The sequence below is a fragment of the Triplophysa rosa genome, linkage group LG14 (genome assembly GCF_024868665.1).
Source record: "Triplophysa rosa linkage group LG14, Trosa_1v2, whole genome shotgun sequence".
In the NCBI taxonomy this organism is placed as follows: Eukaryota; Metazoa; Chordata; class Actinopteri; order Cypriniformes; family Nemacheilidae; genus Triplophysa; species Triplophysa rosa.
The window spans coordinates 16,967,570-16,991,988 of record NC_079903.1 but is presented as its reverse complement, the minus strand read 5'-3'; the positions used below and the strand labels follow the sequence as shown (position 1 = coordinate 16,991,988).

Below are 24,419 nucleotides of genomic sequence, written 5' to 3'. Positions count from 1 at the left end.
TCCCTGCGATTGTCCTGCACTCTGATAAGGATCCATGTTTTCAGGGAGGGTTCGGCTGCATCGCATCTAATGAAAGATCTTAATTAGATCCATTTGTGCCCAGAGGAGAGTAGACGCAATATTAAATTGTCACTCCTATCACATTCCTCCAATTTAGGCTGCAGGATATGTCTCGATCCATTTTATTTCGCCGCAGATAGACGGTGAACTTTGCTGTCACAGGTACCTCCTGCATTCCTCCTCATCTTCAGCAGAAGAGACATAGTGTCTGGTAATCTCCGGTAATGTTCGCCTCTTGACTGCGTATTACCAAATATTACAAATTATGTATTATAAAAAAATCTAATTTACCTCCCGGTTCCACTCTTTATGCCGCACATAAATTGTGTCTTGCTTATATTGGGTCTGTAATGTTGTCAGAATTAAAGCCTTCCTCGCAGTCGTTTTCTTTAGGAGTGTCAGCAGTGTCTTGTTGTTTTTCAATGCAAATGTGTTTCATGTTATGGGAGTTTTTGTTGGCATGAATCGATACATTTTATTTTTAAACATTTAAGGAAGTAACTTTACCACAGATAGGAGTTATAAATGAATATCAATGTCAATCAATGTAATATGTGGTTAGTGTTAACATACTGTATTAAGCTTAAGTTTCACCGTAGTTAAAGGGATAGTTCACCCCAAAAAATAATTCTCTGTCATCATTTATTCACCCTTATGTCATTTCAAAACCTGTATGACTTTCTTTCTTCTACAGAATAGAAAAGAAGATATTTTGAAGAACGTTGGTAACCAAAAAAACATTGGCCCCATTGACTTTCATTGTTTGGACACAAGGATATCTTCTTTTGACTTTTACATAATGAGTCATATACAGGTTTTGAATGACACGAGTAAATAACTGATGACAGAATTGTAATTTTCGAGTGAACCGTCCCTTTAAGGAACCGTTCTGCATTTGACTTTTAAATAAAGCATTGAGTTAAAAAAACACTAAAAATGTACTGCATTAAATATTTAATGAATTAATATGTTTTTTGTTTATCTTAACAGAAATAATGCCAATCCTTGCAGACACCTAACTCTTTTTATATGACGATTTCAATGGCAGTTCAGTTTAATGCATTATAAAGCCAGAGTACACAATACATCATCTCTGATCGTGTGCACTTGTTTCAGCACCGGTAGAAACCTTCAGCTTGACTTGCATCTCCTGGAAACTTTGTGTCTGCTGACATTCCCGTTCACTAGAGGAAGGCAAGAAATGTTCTCCAGGCAGGCCGAGTTGCATCAAGCAATACTAGTGGAAGATGACAGGGGCTGAAACAGCAACATCAGCACCAGCAGCCGACTAAAAGCGTCAAACTCTGCTGCTCTGCATAAATTCATACGCGCAGTATCTCTAAACATACTGCTTATGCTTTATCACACATAACGGCGTGCCATTCTTATATCTCAGCTCTGGTGCGAGACGCGCTCTTTCATATTCATAGATTTTCACGGCTGAATTTTTAAGGTCCTGCGGTAGCGAAATTTCCTGCGATATGTCATCACTTTGGCAGACGTTCCCTGCCCCTTTACATGGGCCACATGGTTTTGTATGAATGGGATACAAAATGTGAAGGAACATTTTTTGAGAGTTTTTTGAGACGTGTCTAAACGTGTTGTGTTTTTTTGTACATTTTAGCAAATGCATTATGGCTGCAATCTGTAACTTTTTCCTCTATTTGCCATTTGTCTTCAGGTCAGTTTCAGGTTACTTTATCTTCTTATATTTATGTAGGTTCAAGTCCAATGTCAAACTCGCATCTCCTGCGAAATCGCACATGACAGTTTAGAGTCGAAATCATGATTAAAAGTTTGCGGTCGCAAAATGGGTTCGGGTAAGGAGACAGTTTTAAATACTTTTATTTTATGTACTTGCTCAATAACTGATTTTTATTTTTAACAAAAACATTGTGTTGTAGCCCTAAAAAAAGTGTAAATAAATCAAATTATATACACAATATATGTAGCTAAATTCAAATAAATTAATCAAATTATATATACACACTATATGAAGCTAAATTCAAATACATAAATGCGATTATATATACACATTGTCTGAAGCTAAATTCACAGTGTCTAGCTAATTTGCTAAATGTTAGTTTGTAGTCATTTTTTCCATAAATTGTGAGAGACATATTTGATTTATAGACTATATAGACACATTTAGTAGTCAAGCAAAACGCTAAAATATTCCATAGTCACGTGCTGCATGTCTTTCTTTTCTTTTGACTGTACCCCCACTCTTCACTGCTGTGATTTGTCTGCAACACCTTTTCCATGTCTCAACTGTGTTAAAGGCTTTCCCATAATATCTGACATGAATGCGTTTTCAAATTTGCACAGATAATGAGCGGCTGTAAATGGAGGTGTTAGAGTCGAAGCTGTGAATCCCTCAGCAGTAGGCAGAAGGTTCCTTTCGCCAGAACGCGCCGGTACAGGACATGTCTGAGCTATTCGTTCCCGACACCTTTCAGTCACAGCCCGCTGAGGTTAGCTGGTACCTCTCCCTCATGACTCACACGTTACTGCTGCATATGTCTTAAAGCAGCATGGTGTTTGAAAAGCTGCCGAGAGGGAAGGAGAGCAAGGACGAGCCAGACGCTCTCACAGAGGACAAGTCCTGTAATCAAAGCTTGTCTCGTGGACTTTCTGCTTTTCCTATATAAGCGACGACTAATTAAATTGCACTTTTCAGTAGCCTGTTGTCTGCTTCTCCAGATTATTTCTTTGAAGCTTAAAGGTCTTTGCACATACAGTTTTTTCGTATTTGGCTCTCGTTTGTACGGTGTCTCTGAATTGTTAAAAAAGGCCACTCGAAATGCTTGACGGATGCGAAAACGCAGAAAATCGAACCCGGTCCGAATTTTTTTTATGACGGACAAAAATATCGGAGGCAGTGTGTAAATGTGATTGACACAACGTGAGGTCATTTTTATTTTTTAACGTGCGGAAATTTCGGACGCAAATTTCAGACTCAATGTGCAATGGGCTTGAGGGTCAAGAAAAACTCCATAAAATCCAGCTCAAGCTGGTTTAGTGGCCATTGATGGTCTGCCAACCTGGTCTGTTTGCTGGTTTTAGAGGGGTATTGGGGTGCTTGGAAAAAGCATCAAGACCTTCCTAAAACAGTTTAGGCCTGTAAGCCATCTTATGTTTTTCAGCAGTGTTTTGAGTGGTTTTGAGCACTGAGAAGGCAGCAAGACCAGCTTAAAGCAGTTTAGACCAGCAGACCATCTTTTTTCATCAAACACAAACATTAATTTTTGTGATGGTCATTTTTCTTACTGATGTGGACCATAAAGTCACATAAACCAGACGGTGGTTTTCTGGTCTCCCACACCTGGCCAAGGTGGCGTTAGGTGGTTTTGGATACTTGTAAATCAGCTAGATCAGCCTAAAGCATTTAAGACCAGCAAACATTTTATATTTTCATTGATGTTGTCTTTTTTTTAATAAAATGTCACACAGATTTGTTTCTGTCATTGTTGTTGTCATTTTGGTATCCACATCGGTATTAAAACAGCACACCCGTAGCTGGTTTGCTACCAACTTGGTCATGTTGGTCTGTTTACTTGTTTTAAATGGGGTTTGAGCACTTGGAAAGCAGCAAGACCAGCATAAAGCAGGTTTAGACCAGCAAACCATTTAATGTTTTTTACTTGACCTTTTTCGCAAAACATTCATGTTTTCACAAACATTAATTTCTCTCATTGGTGTAGTCAGTTTTTACTGATGTGGACCCTAAAAGTTGTATACACCAGACTAGGAGGGTTTGCTGGTCTCACAAACCTGGTCAAGGTGCTGTTAGCTGTTTTTTTTCCCCAGAAAAAATCAGTTATTGTCATAGTCATTATGGTCATAAGCTGCTGTCCCAAAACTGGCCAAGGTGGTTTGTTTGCTAGTTTCACGGTGTTTTGGTCACTTAAAACCAGCTAGACCAACCTAAAGCAGTTTAGACTAGGAAACCAACAAGTAGCATTTTTTTATTTTCAGAATAAAAAGTCAAACATACTCGTTTCTGTCATCATCGTGGTCATTACATTGTCCACACCAGCGCTCCAAATGCTAATGAGTTAGCCGAGCTAGCAGTGTCAGCAGCGCGATGTGTTTGTGAGGCATACTATCTGCCGTCGAATCCCGAGAGAGGGAGTGTGGAAAGAGCAAAGGCCTACTGTTGTCTCTTGTCACCATGGAGAGAAATGGACGGAGTAATTGCGTTGTTCCAGGGCCTGAGGAATCCCATCAGCCAGAAGCCGGTGCTGTCAGAGGACATAAAGATGCCACTAAAAACTTAAGTCTCCACTGACACGTCAGGCGGCCCAGGCCTGCACAAAACGACAGGGGAAAAGACAGACAGATTAACCATGGTGGGGTGCGGATGAGAGCAAAAGTGCTTTGGAGAGGGTTTGGGATGCAGCCAGCACAGATGAGAGCTGAGTGTTGCGGTTGCCAAGATGGTGTATGATGGATTTGAACGAAGTCAAAGTAAATGCTCAGGGTTGCTTCATGTTTTTCAATGTCAGCTGTAGTTGGGGAAATACTGGGGTTTAATGTGTAAACGAAAGTTCTTTTTTCTCACTGTCAATAAGCACATGTTTTGGACATTTTTGATGATGTGATGGAATTAGGAACCGAGCTAACAGGGATTGTTCTCAGACCTTTTGCTAACGTTCTCTAAACATTCTTTCAAAGTTATCAAAGACGCTCTTGTAGTCATATAAAGAGAGCATTTTATCAACATTGTATGAAATTGCTTAATGTTCTAAAACGTTATAAAAGCGTTGGTATAAACAGAGACAGTAACATGTTTTTTCTCTACTCGAGTACATTTTGCAAGTATTTTTTACTTTTTAAATGTGACTTCACTACATTATAAAGCAAATATCACACTTTTTCCATTTGATAAATATTAAAAGTTAAAAAACAACATAGGCCTGTTTACAGTATGAAATGTAGTGGAATATAATGCTTTTTAATGTGTTAAAAAATCAAATTTTTTGCATGTTTTAAACATAAACAATAATTATTATTCTCTTGATTTAATTTTTCAAGACTAAAATGTTTAGTTTGAAAATATATTTTTCCCAGCGTATAAAAACATTGTTCTCACATTGTTTGTGGAACATTTACAAACATTCAAAAATAATGTTTTCATAACATAATGGCAATGTTTATGAAACCTTCTCAAGATATTTTTGTTATCTGACGGTTTGTCACCGGTTAAAGCTGTTTTTATACACAAACTAGGTTGTGTTTTTTAGCAATTGGGAGACGCAAAGGTTTTATTCACACCCATGCCTCCTCCTTGAGCGTCACAGCTCAACGTTTCAGGAGAGCACGCACAGCTGTGCCACAACTTCAACGACATAGCTCACATTTGATAAAAATCAGCATGGGTTTAACAAAAGCGGGGTTTGACAAGTTTCTTTTTGTGAACTTAACATTGCCCGAGGAGCGCTCTCGTTAGCCGTTATCGTTGCCCTATATGATAGGTGGGCTATTTGATCTCAGTGCACCAATGCGCAACGCAATTAACGAAAAGTCGGGTCTCGCCGCTCCACTTCTCCAGCAGGGAGAGTTAATTGTGTTTTGAAAAATGGGCCTGGTTGCATGTCTGCGACCTCCGCGACTGTCTCTCTGGTTGAGATCTCGCCCGGTTCGCTGTAGCACCTCTGACACCTTTTGTTTGTAACTCAATTAAAGCATCTTTGAAGGTCTATCCAAGCTGCTCGCGGCGTGCCTTTCTCAAGAACTGTCCTGTTTCCTGACGAAATGTTCCAGCTCCATTTTTCTTAAATGGAACAGGGGATCGCGGGTCAGGTCTTCTCGTACACAAGAAAAACACCATTCACAGCTCAGGTGTTTCTGTTAGTGTGAAACAAAAAGTGTCAAGTCTGAAATGCTGAGAGAGAGAGGACAGGTAGTGAAAGCAGCTCTGAGCTTACCATGCTAGGTGTTACCCAGTCCCCAAGCACTCTCTCACACACTCAACAAATCACACACTACATCCTCTTTAGTGTCCTCACTGGACCAAAAACCAACAACCGGTCATCTCCCAATTCCCTTTTTTCTCCATCTGAGCTTCCTCAAGCCGCTTTTGTCTGCCGTTGGTTTGATGTTTTTGCTCTGAAATGCTTTTCACATGGGCCTAATCTCTTGTCTTCTCTTCTCTTCCAGATGGTCACGAGAACAAAGAAAATATTTGTAGGCGGATTATCGGCTAACACAGTAGTTGAAGATGTGAAGCAGTATTTCGAACAGTTTGGCAAGGTAAGGTCCCTTTATTTTCCTTTGGCTAATTTCATGGACAGATGCTCGCATGTGATGAGGAACGCCATCCATCAATGAACCTTTTCATGTGAAGGCTTTCAAGCGGGTTGAGATGGTTTGGAGATGAAAGACCAGTCCAGTGTTTATCTACTCTGGCAGAAGTAGCAAAAGCACCCCTGCTCAAAGCTGAACAGTCGAATGTGTATTGACAACTGTTAGTAAGACATTTGTCAGTTCATATCCCTGATCAGTGTGAACGCTGCGATTCTGTGGCAGTTCCAGTACTGGTTTTTGTTTGAGCAGACCAGTCATGTGACCCTTTTGAAAATTAACCATGGTGTAACCATAGTTTTCACATACAATAGGAACCAGAAATGAACAATGGTTTTACCACAGTTACCATAGTTTAACCATGATATTTCAATAATTTTTTTGTCCCATACATAGTCATATAAATTTGGGTAGTTGACAAATAAACCGTACATGTGTCCTATGATGTGAGACAGCAAAAATTTTGAATTTGAATTTTTTTGTTACTAATATATTATTTTACATTATAAATAAAAATATTTGTATATTTATATTTATAAATATATTTATATAATATAAAATAGCATAATAGAGATTTATCTTCAAATTTTTGCCGTCACACCATAGGACACATTTACACATTTATTTGTCAACTACCCATATACAACCTATAGTGAAATGTTAGTCTGGTGAACTCTGTAGACGGTGCAAACAAAACAGTACAATTTAAATAAATATATATTTAAATATAAAATAAAAATATACAATAAAAAAAATAGATTTAACTTAAGTTATTTGTAGTGAAATTATGGTAATACAGATGGGAATCCGTTTACAAAAAAAGGTTTACTACGCGTTTACCATAATAAAACCACGGTTAATTTTCCAGTTTAAGGGTGCGATTTTTTGGTGTGTTAATTAGACATTTTAATTTCGTTTATTTTTTATTCTATAATAACCAGCCTCTGTTGAGGTCCAAGCGTTTCGATCCAACCCGCTCGGTAAAATACATGAGGAGCGTTTTCGCACGCTCTATATACAGAGCGGATTAACCATATGTGCAATTGGGCGAGTGCCCAGGGGCACCAAGACTTTAGGGGCACCAAATAAACCCGCAATACAAAAGATATTTTTTTATAAATGTACATAAGCACTTGTTTTTTAAGACTTAAGACATGGCGTGGCACCATGTGCGGGAATACCTCCACTTCAGATAAAAATGGTTCTGTCCTCCGCACTTTTTCGACACACCTCCGCCAACATTCCCGCCATGTTATCTGGTTAGTTACATAGATTTGAGTGAATTAACATTCAGCCAATCACAAGTGAGTGTTATGAGGCGAGTTGTCTTTCGTGTACACTTTAATCTTCAAACAGATGGAAGCGGGAACGATGCAGAGCGCATTGTTGTAGCGGCGACTAAAAATGCGGGGATTAGCACTGATTAATAAAAGTATATATAAATGGCATGAATCAGAAATAAGATGTTATAGTGCCGATAATGTATGCTAATAGTACGTGGAGGTAAGGCCACTATTTAAGGTCCAAACCTGGGTTTTAAAGTGAAAGTGAAAAACGTTGTCATCACTATAGCAATCAATTCATATGTGTCCTTTTTAGTGGAGTACACTTTTATCTTAGTACTTATGTGATCGTTTAGTAAGAAGAATATACACATACTGTGCTTAAATAGAGCGTTTGAATAGCTGTATAGCAGTTAAAATAGTAACAATAACGTTTCATTGCTATACATATACCTAATAACCTTGATATACATTGTAATCTGGTGAATGCCACTTTGGTGAATTAAAGTCCCAATGTCCTGAAAATCTGTACATTGTTCCATTGTCCCCCTAATGTGAATACATACATGCAAACTATATGTGTGTGTGTGTGTGTCCCTATACCCCCACTTTGTGGCACGCACAACATTTACACCTGTTAAAAAAATGTTAGTGATTTTTTTTCACTACATCAAAACCTGAAATGTAACGTTACAACAGAAAGCAGATGCCTCTTAACTACAGTAGGCCTAATTGTTAAAAATACTTAATGGAAAGAGTTGTTTTTTGTGTCCTATTCTACAAAAGTGTCATGTTAATGTGTAATTCTTGTAAAATAGTATATGTGACCCTGGACAACAAAACCAGTCTTAAGTAGCACGGGAACATTTTTAGTAATCGGCAAAAATACATGGTATGGGTAAAAATTAACGATTTTTCTTTTTGCCAAAAATCATTAGGATATTAAGTAAAGATCATGTTCCATGAAGATATTTTATAAATTTCCTACTGTATATGTATAAAAACTTTATTTTTGTGAGTGGATGGTCTGCTACAGTGCCTCAGATTAACAACTTCAAAGGCGATTTTCTCAATATTTAGATTTTTTTGCACCCTCAGATTCCAGCTTTGTAAATAGTTGTTGTTCCGCCAGATAGTGTCCTATCCTAACAAACCATATATCAATAGAAAGCTTATTTATTCAGCTTTCAGATGATGTAAAAATCTCAATTTCGAAAAATTGACCCTTAAGACTGGTTTTGTTGTCCAGGGTCACATATTGTAAATTGCTGAGTTTCATTCTTATAAAATCTTTTAATATATAAATCTTTTAATGAGTGGATTCATGCGTGTGGGTAGGTGGGTTGATGGGGGGCACCTCTGGGGCTGTTGCCCAGGGGCACCATGAGGTCTTAATACGCCTCTGTCTATATACAGCACGCCTGTCAAAGATTGATAGCCAACGCTTATCGTCGTGTGGCCCAGGTGAACTTTTCTGTTTGCTGTATGATATGACTTTGTGTAAGCTCACTGTCTCCTATTTCAAGCTGTATATAAGTACCAAGCTCCATTTGTTTGTAATCAGCTGTGTCTGAGTGGACCTAACACACACTTGACTTGATTGAAGGGCTCAATTATGCAGATGTTTTACTTGCCCCGCGCCGTACGTCTTGCCCTGGGGGTGTTTTCGCCAGCGCCGACGCTGACGGCAGACAACCGCTAAATCATTGTGATTAAAGGAGCGGCAGAGGATTTGTAGCTTCTTAGGTCACTACACTATATTAGTCTTTCTGCAGGCCGCTTTATTGCGCCACACTCATCTACGGTCTTTACGCACAGGCGTAGGTTGTTATTTTGCTCCAATAACGCACGATGGGGTGCTAAAGACCTCAGCGCCCGTGTTGGTTGTAAGTTGGCAAAAGGATGGGATTTAATGAAGTGGCCATATTAGGAGACAAGGAATTGACCGTTGGTAGTTTAGCTTGCACACGGATTTGAGACCTCAAAGTGAGTTGTTAGAAGGTTGGATGCTCATTTACCTCAAACTCTTGATGACTCTGCAAGTCTGCCCACCTGGAGGTTGTGCCACGCCGGTGTCAGTCCAGCTGATACCCGGAGGTTTGTGTGTGTGGGTGTGTGCGTAGGCCAATTAACAGTGTCTCCTGGCGAACGGCGAGTAGAAAGAGAACGAGGTTCCTGGGAGGAGAGCAGGTGGCGCGGGGCAGCGGGGTCACAGGATCTGTCTCCTTAGAAGCTCTGTTCTTCCTGAGCCCTTTTTCTGTGCCATGACAGCTTACACTCGGGAAGGAAGGCCTCACACACACACACACACACACACACACACACACACACACACGCACTTAAGCAGTACTAACAGGCATTTATTGCACAACACTGCCGTATTACAATGTGCACAATGGCTCTTTGAGTTAGATCCACTTTTCATTAGCATACAGTCGTTTTGTGCTAATGCGCTACGCTACGTTGGTTTGTTGTTTTAAAGCATGACTGAATGAGTCCCGTTGGAAACGTTTTAGACGATTAAGACCACCGACTCAATGCATGTGTGATGTCAAATCCATGTGTTATGATTAAATAATATCTTGTCAAAATATTTGATTGATTTTGTCATGAAATTCCCCCTCACACAAACACACAAGTCATGTAAACCATCATGTGCCCTAATTACATCGAATGGCTTAAGCTTATTTATAGGTTTATTGTAATCGGCTTGGAGTAGGTCTCAATACAAAGAATATTTATTCTACTAAGTTGCAACAACTCCTGTTTACTTCATCACCCCCTCTCTCTTTCTCTCTCACGTGGTTGCTCGCAGTGCTGCTGTGGCCAGGCTTCATTTTCATTAGGCCTGAAAGTTGTTTCCAAGCCAGTGCTCCACCACAATCGAGCCTTTATGCTTCCTCTGCCCTGGTTCCCATATCGGCCTGGGCGAGAGCCAACCTTTGCTGTCTTGAGGGCAACATTTTTACCTTCTCCAGTCACTGGAAGCGCTGAAACATGAATGTTGTGTCTCACGTTACCCTTTGTGTAAAGGATAATGAGTTATTGCGTGTGAGAGAAGGACAGAAGTTGGGTGTACAGGTGTTTGCATCATAGGTGTTACATGGATGAAGCACTGTTTTGTCCAGTCACAATCCAGGAACGGAACTGTTTGTTTTGTGAACTTAGTGTAATGTAACATAGCAGTGGGAAACAGAATAATCTGAAACAAGACAGCGCTTGATTTCGAAAACTATTGTTTATTTTGCCCACAGGGCATCATTCTCTCTATTTTTGTCCTTGAACACGTTTTCATTTTCTCTGTTGTGCTTTCGACTCATGACTCACTTCCCGGCCCACGTCAAACACCGGACACACTTAGCCATAATGCACCGGTGTTGGTGACAGACTGTGTATTGTCAAGCTGTTGTACAAACGTGTCACAGTTTTTTCTTTCGAGGGCCGTGGATAGTGGGCCGTCTGTAATGACTGCATCATGAGCGCTCACTGTTAGTTAATTTAGCATAGCTGGTGAACCGCTAACATTTAATAACGGCATTCGATTTACCTTCGGGCTCGGGTAATAAAAACAGTGTACTGCTCTATTTGCAAGCCATACCTCATCACTGAGCCCTAAAAGTCTGCTTTGAAAAGCTTGTTTAACGAAAGGTGGATTTGGTTTGAAGGGTTTCGCTTGTATGGGGGGGGGGGACTTTGGAAACATGACAGCAGGTTGAGTAATGGCAGCCCTCCGAAGTTGTTTTAAAGATGCATCATTTTTCTCCCAAGGTTTCCTCTTTTACACTCAGAGTGTTTCTTACTGTGGCCCTGAGCTTGATCACGGAATGTTTTGAGTCTGATACATAGTGAAGTCAACCTAATTTTATGGTAAAATGTAACTATTTTAAAAGGTGGCGATTTTGTATGAATTCGTACAGTGTTTGCTGTACAAAAAAAGAGGCAAGCGCGAAAGTCCACCCCAAAAACAACTGTCAACCAGGTATACGAAAGAGTACAAAATGAGTGTAAAATGTTGTTCAATTTTTAAGACAGTCTCCATGTTGAAAGCACTATATAAATGCATTGAACAGGATGAAAAGATTAAAGTTACCGTGCATAAGCAAATAATATAGAGTAACAAAGGCTTCTGTTAAAAGTTATGAAACTTTATAAAACTTTATAATACAATTGGTTATACTAGATATGTTTTTTGTGTATTAAGTCTTTCAGAGTATTTGTACAGTGTGTTTGCCAGTTTATTTTCTTTTAATGTCTTAGAAGGAACTCCATTGTCTGTGCCGAGATGTTTTTTCTTATCAAAAGGCCCTTTAGAATACCTTCCTCCCTAAGACCGGTCGGGGAAGTGTCCTCTATTCACTGCGAGGGTTAGCGGTAAATCCCAGCGGACGTCTGTGGAGCCCGAAGCCCTTAAATGTTCTCCACACATCAGTGGCCTCACACAAGTGGGAAGTCGCTAACAAAAGGTAGAAATTCTTAAGGGCGGCTGAAATACTCAATCACGGGCTCCCCGCTCTCCAGTGCCCTCTGGAGTGAAGGGAGAAAACAAATGAGAATCCGGTGAGGAGTCAAAAGGGAAGGTGAGGAACAGAAGCAGCTTTTGAACTGCTTGGGATTAGTTCTCTCTCCAAACTCCTCCCCCCTCCCCTCACGTTCTGACCCCTCGTCTCAATGCCCCCCACCCACCTCCACTCATCCTCGGAGCTCACACCCGCATTTGTTTCACCGCCGAGTCTTTAACAAGGTCTCAAAATGGCTTTCGCAGCGCTTGTGTTAACCAGTGAAACCGAATCTTCTTGTGAAGATTGAAAACACAATTGATTTTGGGCAGGGCTGAGGTCGCCGACCCGGACCTCGCTCGCTTTCCGCCTCTGTGTGCTGGCGCTCGTGATTGATCTCTGTCCTTCTTTCGTTTTTTTTGTGTGTCGTCGTCATTCCTAGAATTCATCACTTATCAAAATGTCACCTTGCATTTCTAACCTGCGTGTTTATTTTTACAAAGTGATAGATGTCCGTTTGCATTCCTGTCAGTGTTTTTCGACCAGCTCTCATCTGGATGGAGATTTTGTGTGTGCGTGTGTTGTTATTGCATATACTGTCAAAGGCTAATTGTTCTCGCCAAATTTGAACCCCCCGAGCCTCTTTCTTAACCTCCATCATAGGAATTTGTTATCATAATAGTCTACGAATGCAGCGGGGACCGTTTTTATATTAAAAAAACGTAATATTTCTTCTTTCATAATGTACCAGGGATTTAGGAAAGCTGTCTTCTGAAAGTCGGAGTGTAAATGATCTTTAAAGGAGTTTCACTGAAGGAAATATAAAACGCGGAGTACCCAGAAGATTTCCCCTCAGTTGTTGAAGCTTTAAACCCAGCGACTCGCTCGTGGTTACAGGCTCGACGAGTCAGACAGCGAGAGCTGGGGCTGTTTGAAGGAAAAATGAGACAAATGATTTAACACTCTTCCTGACCTTTGTTTGCTCCAAGTATTGGCTGTGTTTCCAGGAGTCAAGGGGGGATGATTTTAAAACGCCCACTGGAGAATCGGAAGTTAAACTGCTTCTTGGCAATGATTTCCATTTAAATTTTGCTCTTTTCTTTCCAGTCTCCTTAGTTCGGCAGTACATCTTGTTGTTCGAGACCTCCCCGGAGTACATCATTTATAACCTTGCAGTGATGGATTGGTCTTTCTTTAGTTGCCTTGTATGCACCAGAAGGCCTCTGCGCTTGTACATTATCCATATCAGGAGACTAGTTGTTTCTGCTTGGACGGCATTATTTACCTGGACGACTTTAATTTGGCTCGTCCAATGGAGAGAGAGCTTGACCACATTTGGCTAACTTAATCACTTTAATCATTCTGTTAATTGCTTTTCCCCGTCAAAGTCCCTGTGCACTGAGATGATTTAGAGGGCTTGAAAGCTGGTCTCAAGGTCTTATAGACGGCGTCAGAGCCGAGGCGACGCTTCTCGCATCACGGTTGTCTTTTTAAGAGAATAATGTATGCGCTTAGATTGTCTGGCATATGTTATGGTGATGTTTAAGTGTGGGTTAACTTATTTGAAACTTTAAAAACACTTTAAGATGTTTAGTTAGTGTTTGGGTTTTTGTGATTTAATCTTTCGGATATTTAGACTATTGAATGGACAGTTCACCCATAAACCCATACTCATGCACCTTCCTGTTGTTTTACACCTGTGTGACTTGTTTATCTGTGGAACACATGAGGAGATGCTGTGCGAATATTTATTTATTTACATTTTTTTTTTGTTTTGTACTGTTTGAGGAAAAATTCAACACTCTCATATTTCAGATTTTTTACATTTTGAAACAATATGATGGTGAGTGAATGGCATTCATGGTTGAGTAAAACACTTTCTGGCTTTTTTTTTAGTTTTAATCTAAAGCAGGAATGCACTTCAAAATTCATTCTGCTTTTGCATGAACTTTGACATCTTTAGTCCCCATTTATTGTATTTGGCTGGAAAATAAAAAATCATTCTTTTAAGTTTTTCATAAAGATTTGCGGGTAAATAATGAACTTTAATGTTTGGGCGAACTATTTCTTTATTCTCTATTTGTTTTCTGTAACCCCCTTTATTCTTTCTCCCTACATATTTTGCCTGAATATTTCCTCTTTGAATACATCCGACCCCTGGTGTCATTGCTCGTAGACCTTGGTTCACCTGAGCTGGTGTTATCCAAGTAAATCTTCCAAGAGGATCTCTTTCTAAGTGTGGGTTGCCTTTGAACCACTGGGTCACATTTGGAGGGATACGCCCTCGGGGTCAGTCACGTCTGTTTAAAGGGCCAGCTATTTTTAAGATGATTGACCATGATTGAGGATTTGCAGACCCCGCAAAGCTCCGAGATAGCAAGCATCAAACAGCAGGCCGAAGGGAAAGATGGAAGGCAAAACGTTTCTCTTAGATTGCCCGCATTTTTTTGTCAAAAGATCTGCACGGGCTTCGTCTCAACCTTTTGCAATGAGTTGCACTATCAGATCAGCTTTGGCCGGTCCCACTGTGCCTGAAGCCTCAGCGGCCGATTGCGATCTTTTCCACCTCTCCCTAGGCATGCAGTGCACCAATTAAATCAGCTCGCCGCTCTATTAGGATTTAACGGCAAAAAAAGTTACCCATTTCTATAGAAACCGTGACATTTCCTATCCTCCTACCAGCGCCGCCCGTTCACCTGTGGAGATAGCCTTGGAGTGGTAATAACTTTTGACTCAGGGGGCTCCTGTGATCTTCAAGCTGGAGGAGCCGCTTCCAAGATGTGTCCTCAAATAAGCCTGCACCTGCCAGGCCGGCTCTTAGGGAGAGAGACACCGCTGTGGCCCGTTCTGCTGTGAGCTCACAGGAAGTCTGCTGTGGGCTGATATTCCACAAAGCTGTCCGGGAGCACAGAGCAATAGCAGGCCTTGAGTGACAGCTCGCAAACGTGATGCTTCCCAAAACAGGATTATCTCGCCGTAGTTCAGACCGTGGTCCGTTGTGAACTCCGAGTGGCTTTGGTCCTCTTTTTGTGATAATGTTTTTGATTTCTCCTTCAGCGGAGAAGATTGATACGCTCGCGCGTCTCTCATCAGCTCAGAGTGCCGGATACGAGAAAGAGGAACATTTAAACGCTCAGCTTGAAAACAGTCAGTGTGAGCCGGAGAGAAAGAGGAGGAGATGAGAGCGAATTATAACTAGAGTTGTCTCTCCTCGGCGTCCCTCCGAAATCTGATTGGGCTGACAGCATGGGTGCTTATTTGGCGCTGGGCCGCCTGAACGCTAACACGCTGTTACATGTCGCGCACGAGTAATGTAGGAAAATACACATAAAACATTGTCCCATTGGGATAACAACCTCTTCCACTCAAAATGCTTTGAAAGCTTTAAATGGCCTTGTTTCTGTCCCCTCCTTATGCTTACTAGAAACTATTGCTTGGTTCTTTTTTCTTCTTGCGGCTTGATGCAAAGCTTTAATGAAGCCTCAGAGGTATTGGGCATCATATGCAATTACCGGGCTTACACAGCGGAGAATCGCTGGATAACATACGCTAGCAGGAACCCACCGCTGCGTAGGGGCTCCGGTGTAAAGCTGCCAGTTCAGTGTGAGTGAGATGTACAAGGACGAGACTTAAGAAACCGCGTCATCCACACGTACAATAATTAGATGGAATTCGCTATGGGCCTCTCTTAAAGGGCATGTCCTCTCATATGAATGTCAACAACTGTGAGGTTCTGCTGTGTTTCTTCTGTAGATGTGTAGATGGAGGCGGGGGAGGCGCGAAGGATAAATGGATAAAGCAGATTGGATTGATAAATATATTCGCTGCATGCTGACACGCTGGCTTTTGCGTGTGTGTGTGTGTTAGCGAGCTCTTCAAGACTGTTTGCGCCGTTTGAGGCGACCGTACGAGGAAGCGGTGAAGGGCTCTCCAGACCGCAGCTCTAATTAACTCAAATGCCAATACATTACCTGCCTTTGTTTTGTATTTTTTAGCAGACTCCACAGGGCTGGTGCGACAGCACGTGGCCCCAGCCATCATCGTAGAGCGCTGCGAGTTTGAATACGCGCCGTGGGGGTTGTGGGTTTTTGTCTGCGGAGATGGATCCCGTAGGGCGGTCTAGCGAGAGGCCAAGGTTAAATAGTCCCCCGCAGAAACCGTGCCGAAGAGGCCGAGATGGAATGAATGGGAGTGCCATTTTGTTCCTCAAATAGAGAGAGAACAAGAGTAGAAAAATGTAAAGCTTGCAATGAACACGATTTGTATGTTCAGAAAAACAAGCAAATTTACCTTTCAGAGTAATACATCTTCATCCCGCTGAAACGGACACGATCCGTCACGTCCCAAAGTTCTTTTTGTCAGATTTTAATTGGACGAGCAGGTCCGGGCACGTCTCTCCACTCTCTAATGACAAACACATTTGCAATGACAGATATATACCAGACCTCAGGAAATGATACTTCCTCCGGCGAGCAGCTCCAGAACGGATCCAGAGCGCCCGCTGCCCTCCTCCCTCCACTGGCTTCCTTCCCAGTCAGCGATCCTTTTTAGATTTGACTTATGAAAATAAAAACACTCGCAATCCATTAAAATAAATTATATTTTGCTGACTGATTTATCATCCCCTGAAGGTTTCCAACAAGAATAACTCGGCATTAAATGTCACCTTGAAATGGATTAAGGGAAAGATAGATATCGTGATTGTTTTTTACTGTGTGTGAATAAGTTTTGTAGCGTATTCCTGGCTCTCCTGACAATCTTTATCAGCGGCGATTCGAAATGTCGCAGGGATTCTTTTGTAAAGACAGCTTGTCAGTTTTTGACGGCATAGAGGAGTTGACCGGCCTGCTGGAGCTGTTGCCTTGAGAGATGAACTTCACAATGAGAGAGTGAATGATTCAGATGATTAAAAAGAGGACGAGTACAAGAGCTCTAATTTCCCTCCACAGCAGGTGTTTGTCATCCATCCTTCCAAACAGCTGGTGGGTGGGAGGGCTGGGGGCTTGTGAGGAAGGGGTCCGGGCCCGATGCCCCCCATCACCCGCCTTAATGACAACACGCTGCTTCCCGGTCGTCCAAACAGCGGCCATTGCACGGATGTTTAATCTGCGGTTCTGCCGAAATTATGTTGAGACCACTCCGAGACGTTTTCAAATCGCCATGAAGTGCTGGCCTTACAACACGTCTTCTGAGTGGCTACAAATTGTGAATAGCATAAAAACATGGTTTTTCCGATGTGGGAAATTTACTAAATTTCACAACATTTCTAGTGTTCCTGTAGCTCAAATGGTTGAGCGTGGTGTTAGCGAGGTGTTTTTGCTAACATTTGATTAGATAAGAGGGTGCATGTAGTGATAAAAAAAAATGTGTTTGCCAAATAAATATATGTACACTAATGGTCAAATGTTTAGGTTCACTCCTGCACAAAAATTAACTGGTTTTGTTATAGTTTAAAGGAATAGTTCACCCAAAAATGAAAATTCTGTTGTATCATTTACTTACTTTCTTGACATTTCAAAGGTGTATGACTTTCTTTCTTCTGCAGATCACAAAAGAAGGTAATTTGAAGAATGTTGGTAACCAAGCAACGGCTATACAATTGAAGTCAATGGGTGCCACAATTTTTCGGTTACTTACGTAAGACTTTCTTAAGAAGTTGGCAATCTTAATTCTTACATTTTACATCTGTTACATTTGTTATTTTACAGTTTTAATAAGTTTACTTTTATTTCAAAAGAATAGAAAAAATAGAAAACTTAGTGAGTCCAAACTTTTAAACAGTAGTGTAAATGCAGTTAAGACATTTTCTCATTCATGTCATTTGAGCTTGAATGCTCATTTGACCAATGCAAGATTAAGCCTTGCTTCCTAATCCATTCCCCACTTCCCCTCCATCATTTCCATGGCATCTCTCTCTGTGGAAAAGCAGCCAAAAATAAAATCAATTGTGCTAAAGGGGTAAACACAACTAGCACGAGAAGAGCCAGCTAACCGCATGCCACACATCTGTTTGAAGTGCCAATGTTAAGGGCACCCAAACGAAGACTAAATCACTCACAGCGTGATGCCTCAGAAGAAGAAAGACCAACTGACTTTAGTTTAGGGGTCCAGACTTAATTAAAATGATCACACGCTGCAGAAAATCAAGCGGAGATGTGCGGCGCGTTCCGCCACGATAAACAGAAAGCTGGCGTAAAAGGGACTTTGGCCCCACCTTCTCGTTCGTTTGATCTGTCGCAGTGGTCCTAACAGGCTGACCGCATCACCCTGGGTATCAAAGGGAGGTCTTTTAAGTCTCCACAATCTCCTGCACCCTGGCGGTCCCGCGCTCTAGGGTGGAGGTGCCATCTCTGCTAATTATTTAGCATCAAGGATGAGTTGGATTTAGACCTTGATGTTTTATTGGTTAATGTCTTGAGATTGTTCTTGTCGCTTCCTTTCTCACTGCTTTCTTTTTTTAAACCGACAGTACTGATGGGTGCTATTCTCGGGGTGCCAGGCTATCCATGGTTGGCATAGGCTGCCAATCTCTTTGTTTAGGAAGGTGTTGGATGGCAATCGACACAGTGAATGAAGGGGATTTCAATGGTTTAGTGGACCAAAAGCCCCCCTGTATGCACCACAACAAGTGCTCATTACATGCACATTGGTTATGTTTTCTCTCCTTTCTTTTGCTGTTGTGCTCCTTGTTCCTTCTACATTCATTTTTTATGTATACATGTGTCTCTTTTTGTTTTTTAGGATGCTAAAGGCCCATTCACACCAAGAACGATATAAAAGAATAACTATTGGCGTTCACACCAACAGAAGATTATGATGTTCATTCTAAGGCTGTGAGGTGCAGTTTCAGCTATGGACCTATTTATATATTTTATTTAATGTAATCTTTTTAGTTAAATTATTGTCCTTGGTATCAGTGGTTGTTTAGGCTGGTCCATTGTAGCTAGGCAGATATTTGCATGTTGTAGGCCAGAGTTAAAGTTGATATTTTTCAACTTAGCTGGTCTAAATTTGACACACATCAAATAATAAGCTTTGCTGCCTCTACAGCAGAACTTTCTGTCTTTCATTTTCTCCCTTTTACTGGAGAACTGACCTTGCTCCCATGAGCTTTGCTCAGCCAAGCCCTTTCCACTCCTGAAACAGATAACAAGCTTGCTCTCTGCCTCCGTCCTGCTTCGTCATGACCTTTCATTTCATATCTTCCTCCATCCTTCTGTTCCTCACCCACTTTTTGTTTCCGCTTCCTCCTAACTTTGTGTGGAAATAGAAAGCAACTTTTCCCTTGATAGCCTGTAATATTCTACAATTTATTTATTTTTGACTGTTGGCTTTTTAAACAATTTTGGATGTTCAACATAACAGTTCAACATAACATTTTTAATGTTTGTGCAGCAAAGTGCACCGATGCATGTTGTTTTCAATACATGCATGCATGCTACGGTTTCTATTTCCTGTAGCTTTGTTTTAAATTATAGCATTTATTCCGAAACGCTCTTAATAGCCCGTATTGTGCAGTGATCGCTTTGTTTGCGTTAAGGTCATTTTACCGTATTTTTTACGATGAACTTTTGTAGGATAAAGCACATTAAAAATGAGACAAGAAGCAGGCTTATATTGGGCAGCTAAACAATGAAACTGTGCCTTCTATCCTGTTAGGCAGTGAATAATTGCATGTTGCCAGAATACGCCAAGCTTGAATGTGACCTTTCAGCAGCACAAAATACATATACATGCGCTGTGGCAAATAGATTTCATTCTGTGCGTCTTTTATATTCTAATTTAGTGGGAATTTATGCATGCCATGGGAGAGATTTCAGAGACGGCGTTCAAGCCTCTCAGATTTGCCGTTTGGAACATTAAACACAACCGTGTAAAGCATAGCTTGTTTGGAGTGAAGGATTTGAAAGAGAGAGAGAAGGCACGGGAGAGAGAGAATTAGTAATTCAGGGAGGGAGAAAGTGAGTGACTTGTATCTGAGTTTTCCCTACAGCTGCAGTGTGTGTATTTGCGTGTGTACGAGCAAGATTTTTGGCAGTTGCGCCTTTGCGCCTCTGAGTTCAGGAGTCGGGCTTCAACACTCCGCTTCCCCCCAACACACCTGATTCGCTCTGACAAAAGGCCCTAATGGCTCAATATTTTACCGTGGCGTTTGAGCGCAGGCAGAGAGAGAGAGAGAGACTCTTTGCGCCCATCTGTCGCATCTGCTTTCTCTTCTACGCATGTGACATTCACTCAGGAGTCTTTTAATTCAAAAGCGCAACTTGGAAAGGGCTCTTCGAGCTCGTGACAAATTGCTCTGAAGTGCGATGATCGGATCGGGTTTATCTACGCGAGAATTAGAGCGGAGCCGCATCTGTTTGGCACAGCCGTCGCTAGACAGTTGAAACATTGTTAGTATCAAGGTTAAGAATAAAACTTAAACATGCATGATACGTTTTAATGCAGATCTGTGTGTGGAAGGGAAGATTGCAGTCAGGATAAGGATGAATAATAAAAAAAAATGTACATCTTTTCCCAGTCCACAACGCAGAAGCAAAAAAGGCTTAGTCTATCAACAACTTTACCTCTACCAGCAGTCAGTTAACAACTACATCAAACTCAATTTCCAAAGGCTTGTTTCTGAGCTACTGAATGACCTTCAGTTTACACACTTTCCTGCCTGTGACGTGGAAGTGGGCTTTTTCCCCCGTAGAGGCCAAACTGGGCAAACTGAGTCCGTTCTTCCAGCACTTAATAACCATTCACACTATCAGAATGCTTCATTACACACCTCGACCTCTGTGGCATTTTCTCTTCACTCCGGATTTTACGCCAGCTCGGCAAAAAGAGTTGGGAAAGAAAGCGAGCGGGAGAGGGAAGGAAAGAGTTGGGGGAGAGAGAGAGAAGGAACGAGCGAGCGAGATGGTCTGATTGTCAGGTGCAGTGTTTTGTAATTACAGTAGCTGCGGCTGTAGAGTTGAACAGTTCTGCTGGTTGGCTTTATTAGATTCTGTCAAACACTCTCTCTCTCTCTCTCTCTCTCTCTCTCTCTCTCCGGAAACCTCTCCTCTCGATATTCGTCCCCATGGATCTTCAGTACATTGTCAACTCTGAACTGCTCGGTCTTCTCTCTCTTCTTCTCTCTCTCATTCTCTCTCTTCTCCTCTCTCTCTCTCCTCTCCTCTCCTCTCCTCTCCTCTCCTCTCCTCTCCCTCTCCCTCTCCCTCTCCCGCTCTCGCTCTCGCTCAGATTTTTTTAAAATATTGTTTTGTACAATTTATAAGCTTTGTTGCCCATGGGGACCTCAATTTTGGTCCCCACGGTGACACGAGTCCCTATGTGTTTGTGTGCATTCAGGTTTAGGTCCCCACCAGGATATAAACACGAACACACACACACACACACACACACACACACAAACACAAAAACATACGCGCAACACACTACACCCTTCTTTGTTTTAAACTGAATGCTTCATACTAATAGAACCTGTTAGAGATAAGGTCTCCATTATTTCTCATCTCACTGTGATGAAATTGTAAGTTAGGGATGTTTTTTGCACTGAAAAGCATTGCAAATGTAAGCAAGATCAGAATTTACTAAATGACTTCACCTCCATAGCTGTTTTACTTAACCTGTAAACCAGGATTTTTAGTGGTGCCCGATAAGGTCTAGATCATTTGATGTTGCCAATGTCAATGTTTCTTAGTTTCCTACAAAACTTCCACATAGCAACACCCTGGCAACAACCCTGAGCACCCTACACTCTTAACCCTTTATGACCTGCCATTGAACAATTCCGCTAGAGTACATTTTAGTATTTTTACATGCTGTGCTGTTATGCTTTTGAGTATTTTCACATGCCATACATCAATACAATCCTTACACCCCCAATTTGAAGGCTATGTATGTAATTGATCCATAGTAACTAGGTAAACAGGTCAAAAGTGCAATAAACCCCCCCAAAAAAGGAAAATTGTTTTCCCCCCCAATGTATTTGACTAAATACAGATTTATCACAAATATCAACCTCAAACTTGTCAATGTAAAAACTTGCATCAAACACTTCAAAATCACATACAATTTATTTGGACTGTTTACATAAAATAGTTTGTGAGATATAATCATTTTTGTAAACAGTGCGTTGTGAAGTAAAACAGATAAAATACTGCTTTTGAGAGCAATGTTGATTGAACAGCTAAAACAGACCATGTAAAATAATAAATTACCCTAATATCTGTACTTTATCAGAACTATAGATGCAAAAAGGCTGTGATGACACTTGTGACAGTTCCTGACCAGAATAACTGAATAACAGAAATGCACTTGCGTTTGTAAATGTGCATGTGTGAAAGAAATGATCAAGCAACGGACTGTAATGATAAAGAGACACAACGACGAGTAGAACGTAAAGCATACCGCAAACGGAGATCCAATGTCACGGCTTGTGATGTCACCACATGCGACAAACCTTAGGGTCATAGTGCAAAGAACGTGATTACGTCATAGGAGTCGTAGGAAAAGGTAACCACGCAACCACTAGTAACCTTAGATCTATAGAACATGTGCGCAAAGACGTGCGATGCATTTTTACAGTTTTTTGTTATAGGTTTTTACACAATTTGTGCAGACTCATTAGAGGGCGAAAACAATGCAACAGGATCGTGTTGTAGGCTTGATCTGAAGGTGTAACGTCTGTCATTTTGTATGCAAAAAGAATTATTCTGCTACCCATTTGGATTCCGTTTTTATTGGCTCTTGAACAGAGTCGGTTTTAAAGGGTTAAAAAGGATGTGTTAATTATGAACTATTATGAATCTAGAAAGTAACCGCAGAAGTTGTCTTTAACTGAACACAAAATGAATCGTTTAACCGATTTTAGCTGCATAGCAACAACCTGGCAACCACCCAGAACACCCTAGTAGCTGCATAGCAACACCCTGGGGACTATCTTATAATCATGGGGGAGAGTTTTGTGCTGTCACACTGACTCGCACATCTAGTTTTTGTTGGTAGTACAGTGCAGTCATGTTTTGGTTATGTTGTATTCATTCATCTGTTTCTGTGGAGATGTTCTCTCGGTCCTCAAGGTCTTTGAGGTCAGTATATCTGTGAAGCTGATGACTGAAGTCACTGATATAATTAGCAGCAGTATTGTAGGAGAGAGGAGAGCACATTGAGTATCAGTTATCTGAAGATGCACTGACCTCTGCTCAGCTCTCTGAGTCAGCAACAGAGACTTGACCTACACACACACGCACGCTTACAGGCTCTCTCTCTCTTTATCTCTCTCTCTCTTGTCTCCTTCTCATTCCTTACACGCTCTCCAAGGTTCTGCCAGCTGGCAGTCGGGCAGCAATCCTTATTTTATCTCATTTACAGAAACGTCATTGGCATTTTACGCATCATATACTCAGATGTGTCCTTCCAGGCCTGTGGATTTGTGGCACGATGGATTGAAGTCTAGGACGCATAAGAAGCATAAGTATCTCAGTGGTTAGAGCATGGCGCTAGCAACCCCAAGGTCGTGGGTTCGATCCCAGGGGATTGCACATGCTTAGATGCATAAATGCATAAATGTAAACGTGAATTAAAAGTTCCAGTGAACATTATTCACATCAGAAGCATTACGTAAGTATTGTTTGAGAGTCTCGGGCAGCCATCAGAGCAAATTTGGTAACACTTTCTTTGTATCCTGCATATGGACTGTGTTAGAAACCAATTTTGATTTAGGACTATTTCTTTTAGTAAATAATAATACAGTTATCATGGTTAATATTAAATGGACAGTAAAGTAAAGTGTTTAATCTTTTGTTAATATGCAGAGATAAATATAAGTATACAACCTCAATACTAAGTATGATTATTTTCACCAAAAACATCCCAGGTGGTCCCCACAGAAGCATCCAATGAGTGAGTTTGGATGATCAGTAGAAGACTGTAGAACATGTTTGACATTAGCTTCATATGCACTTCATATGCACAAGTTGTATCCATAAATAAGTACATTCTTTAATGTATTGCATAACTTCAAATACAATTATTTACAGGAATGTACAATAAAATATGAGTAATATTATAGATGAATTCATTGTAATTCTTTCAAGCTTATTTTAATGATGTATTATTTATACAGACTACATTAAAAGCTTGCGTGATGGTGAGTGAATATCTCCAAACATAACATTAGCAAGAAAAAAACAGCAGGTTTCTTCAAGGTTACGACCTCGGAGTAAAGCAGGAATTCAAGTGTCTTCCCGTGTTCCCGAAACAGCACCGAACTCTCAAGGGC

The 24,419-nt window shown here is 41.0% G+C and overlaps 1 protein-coding gene across 9 annotated transcripts in view; it reads left to right on the top strand.

Moving 5' to 3' along the window:
- The window catches only part of msi2b (musashi RNA-binding protein 2b), a 243,516-nt gene that overhangs the window by 65,006 nt on the left and 154,091 nt on the right, over positions 1 to 24,419 (top strand). For all 9 annotated transcript variants that reach the window (XM_057350460.1, XM_057350456.1, XM_057350459.1 and 6 more), the window contains exon 6: positions 6,223 to 6,315. In XM_057350460.1, the coding sequence (XP_057206443.1) occupies positions 6,223 to 6,315 (93 nt within the window). The remainder of the gene's footprint in view (positions 1 to 6,222; positions 6,316 to 24,419) is intronic.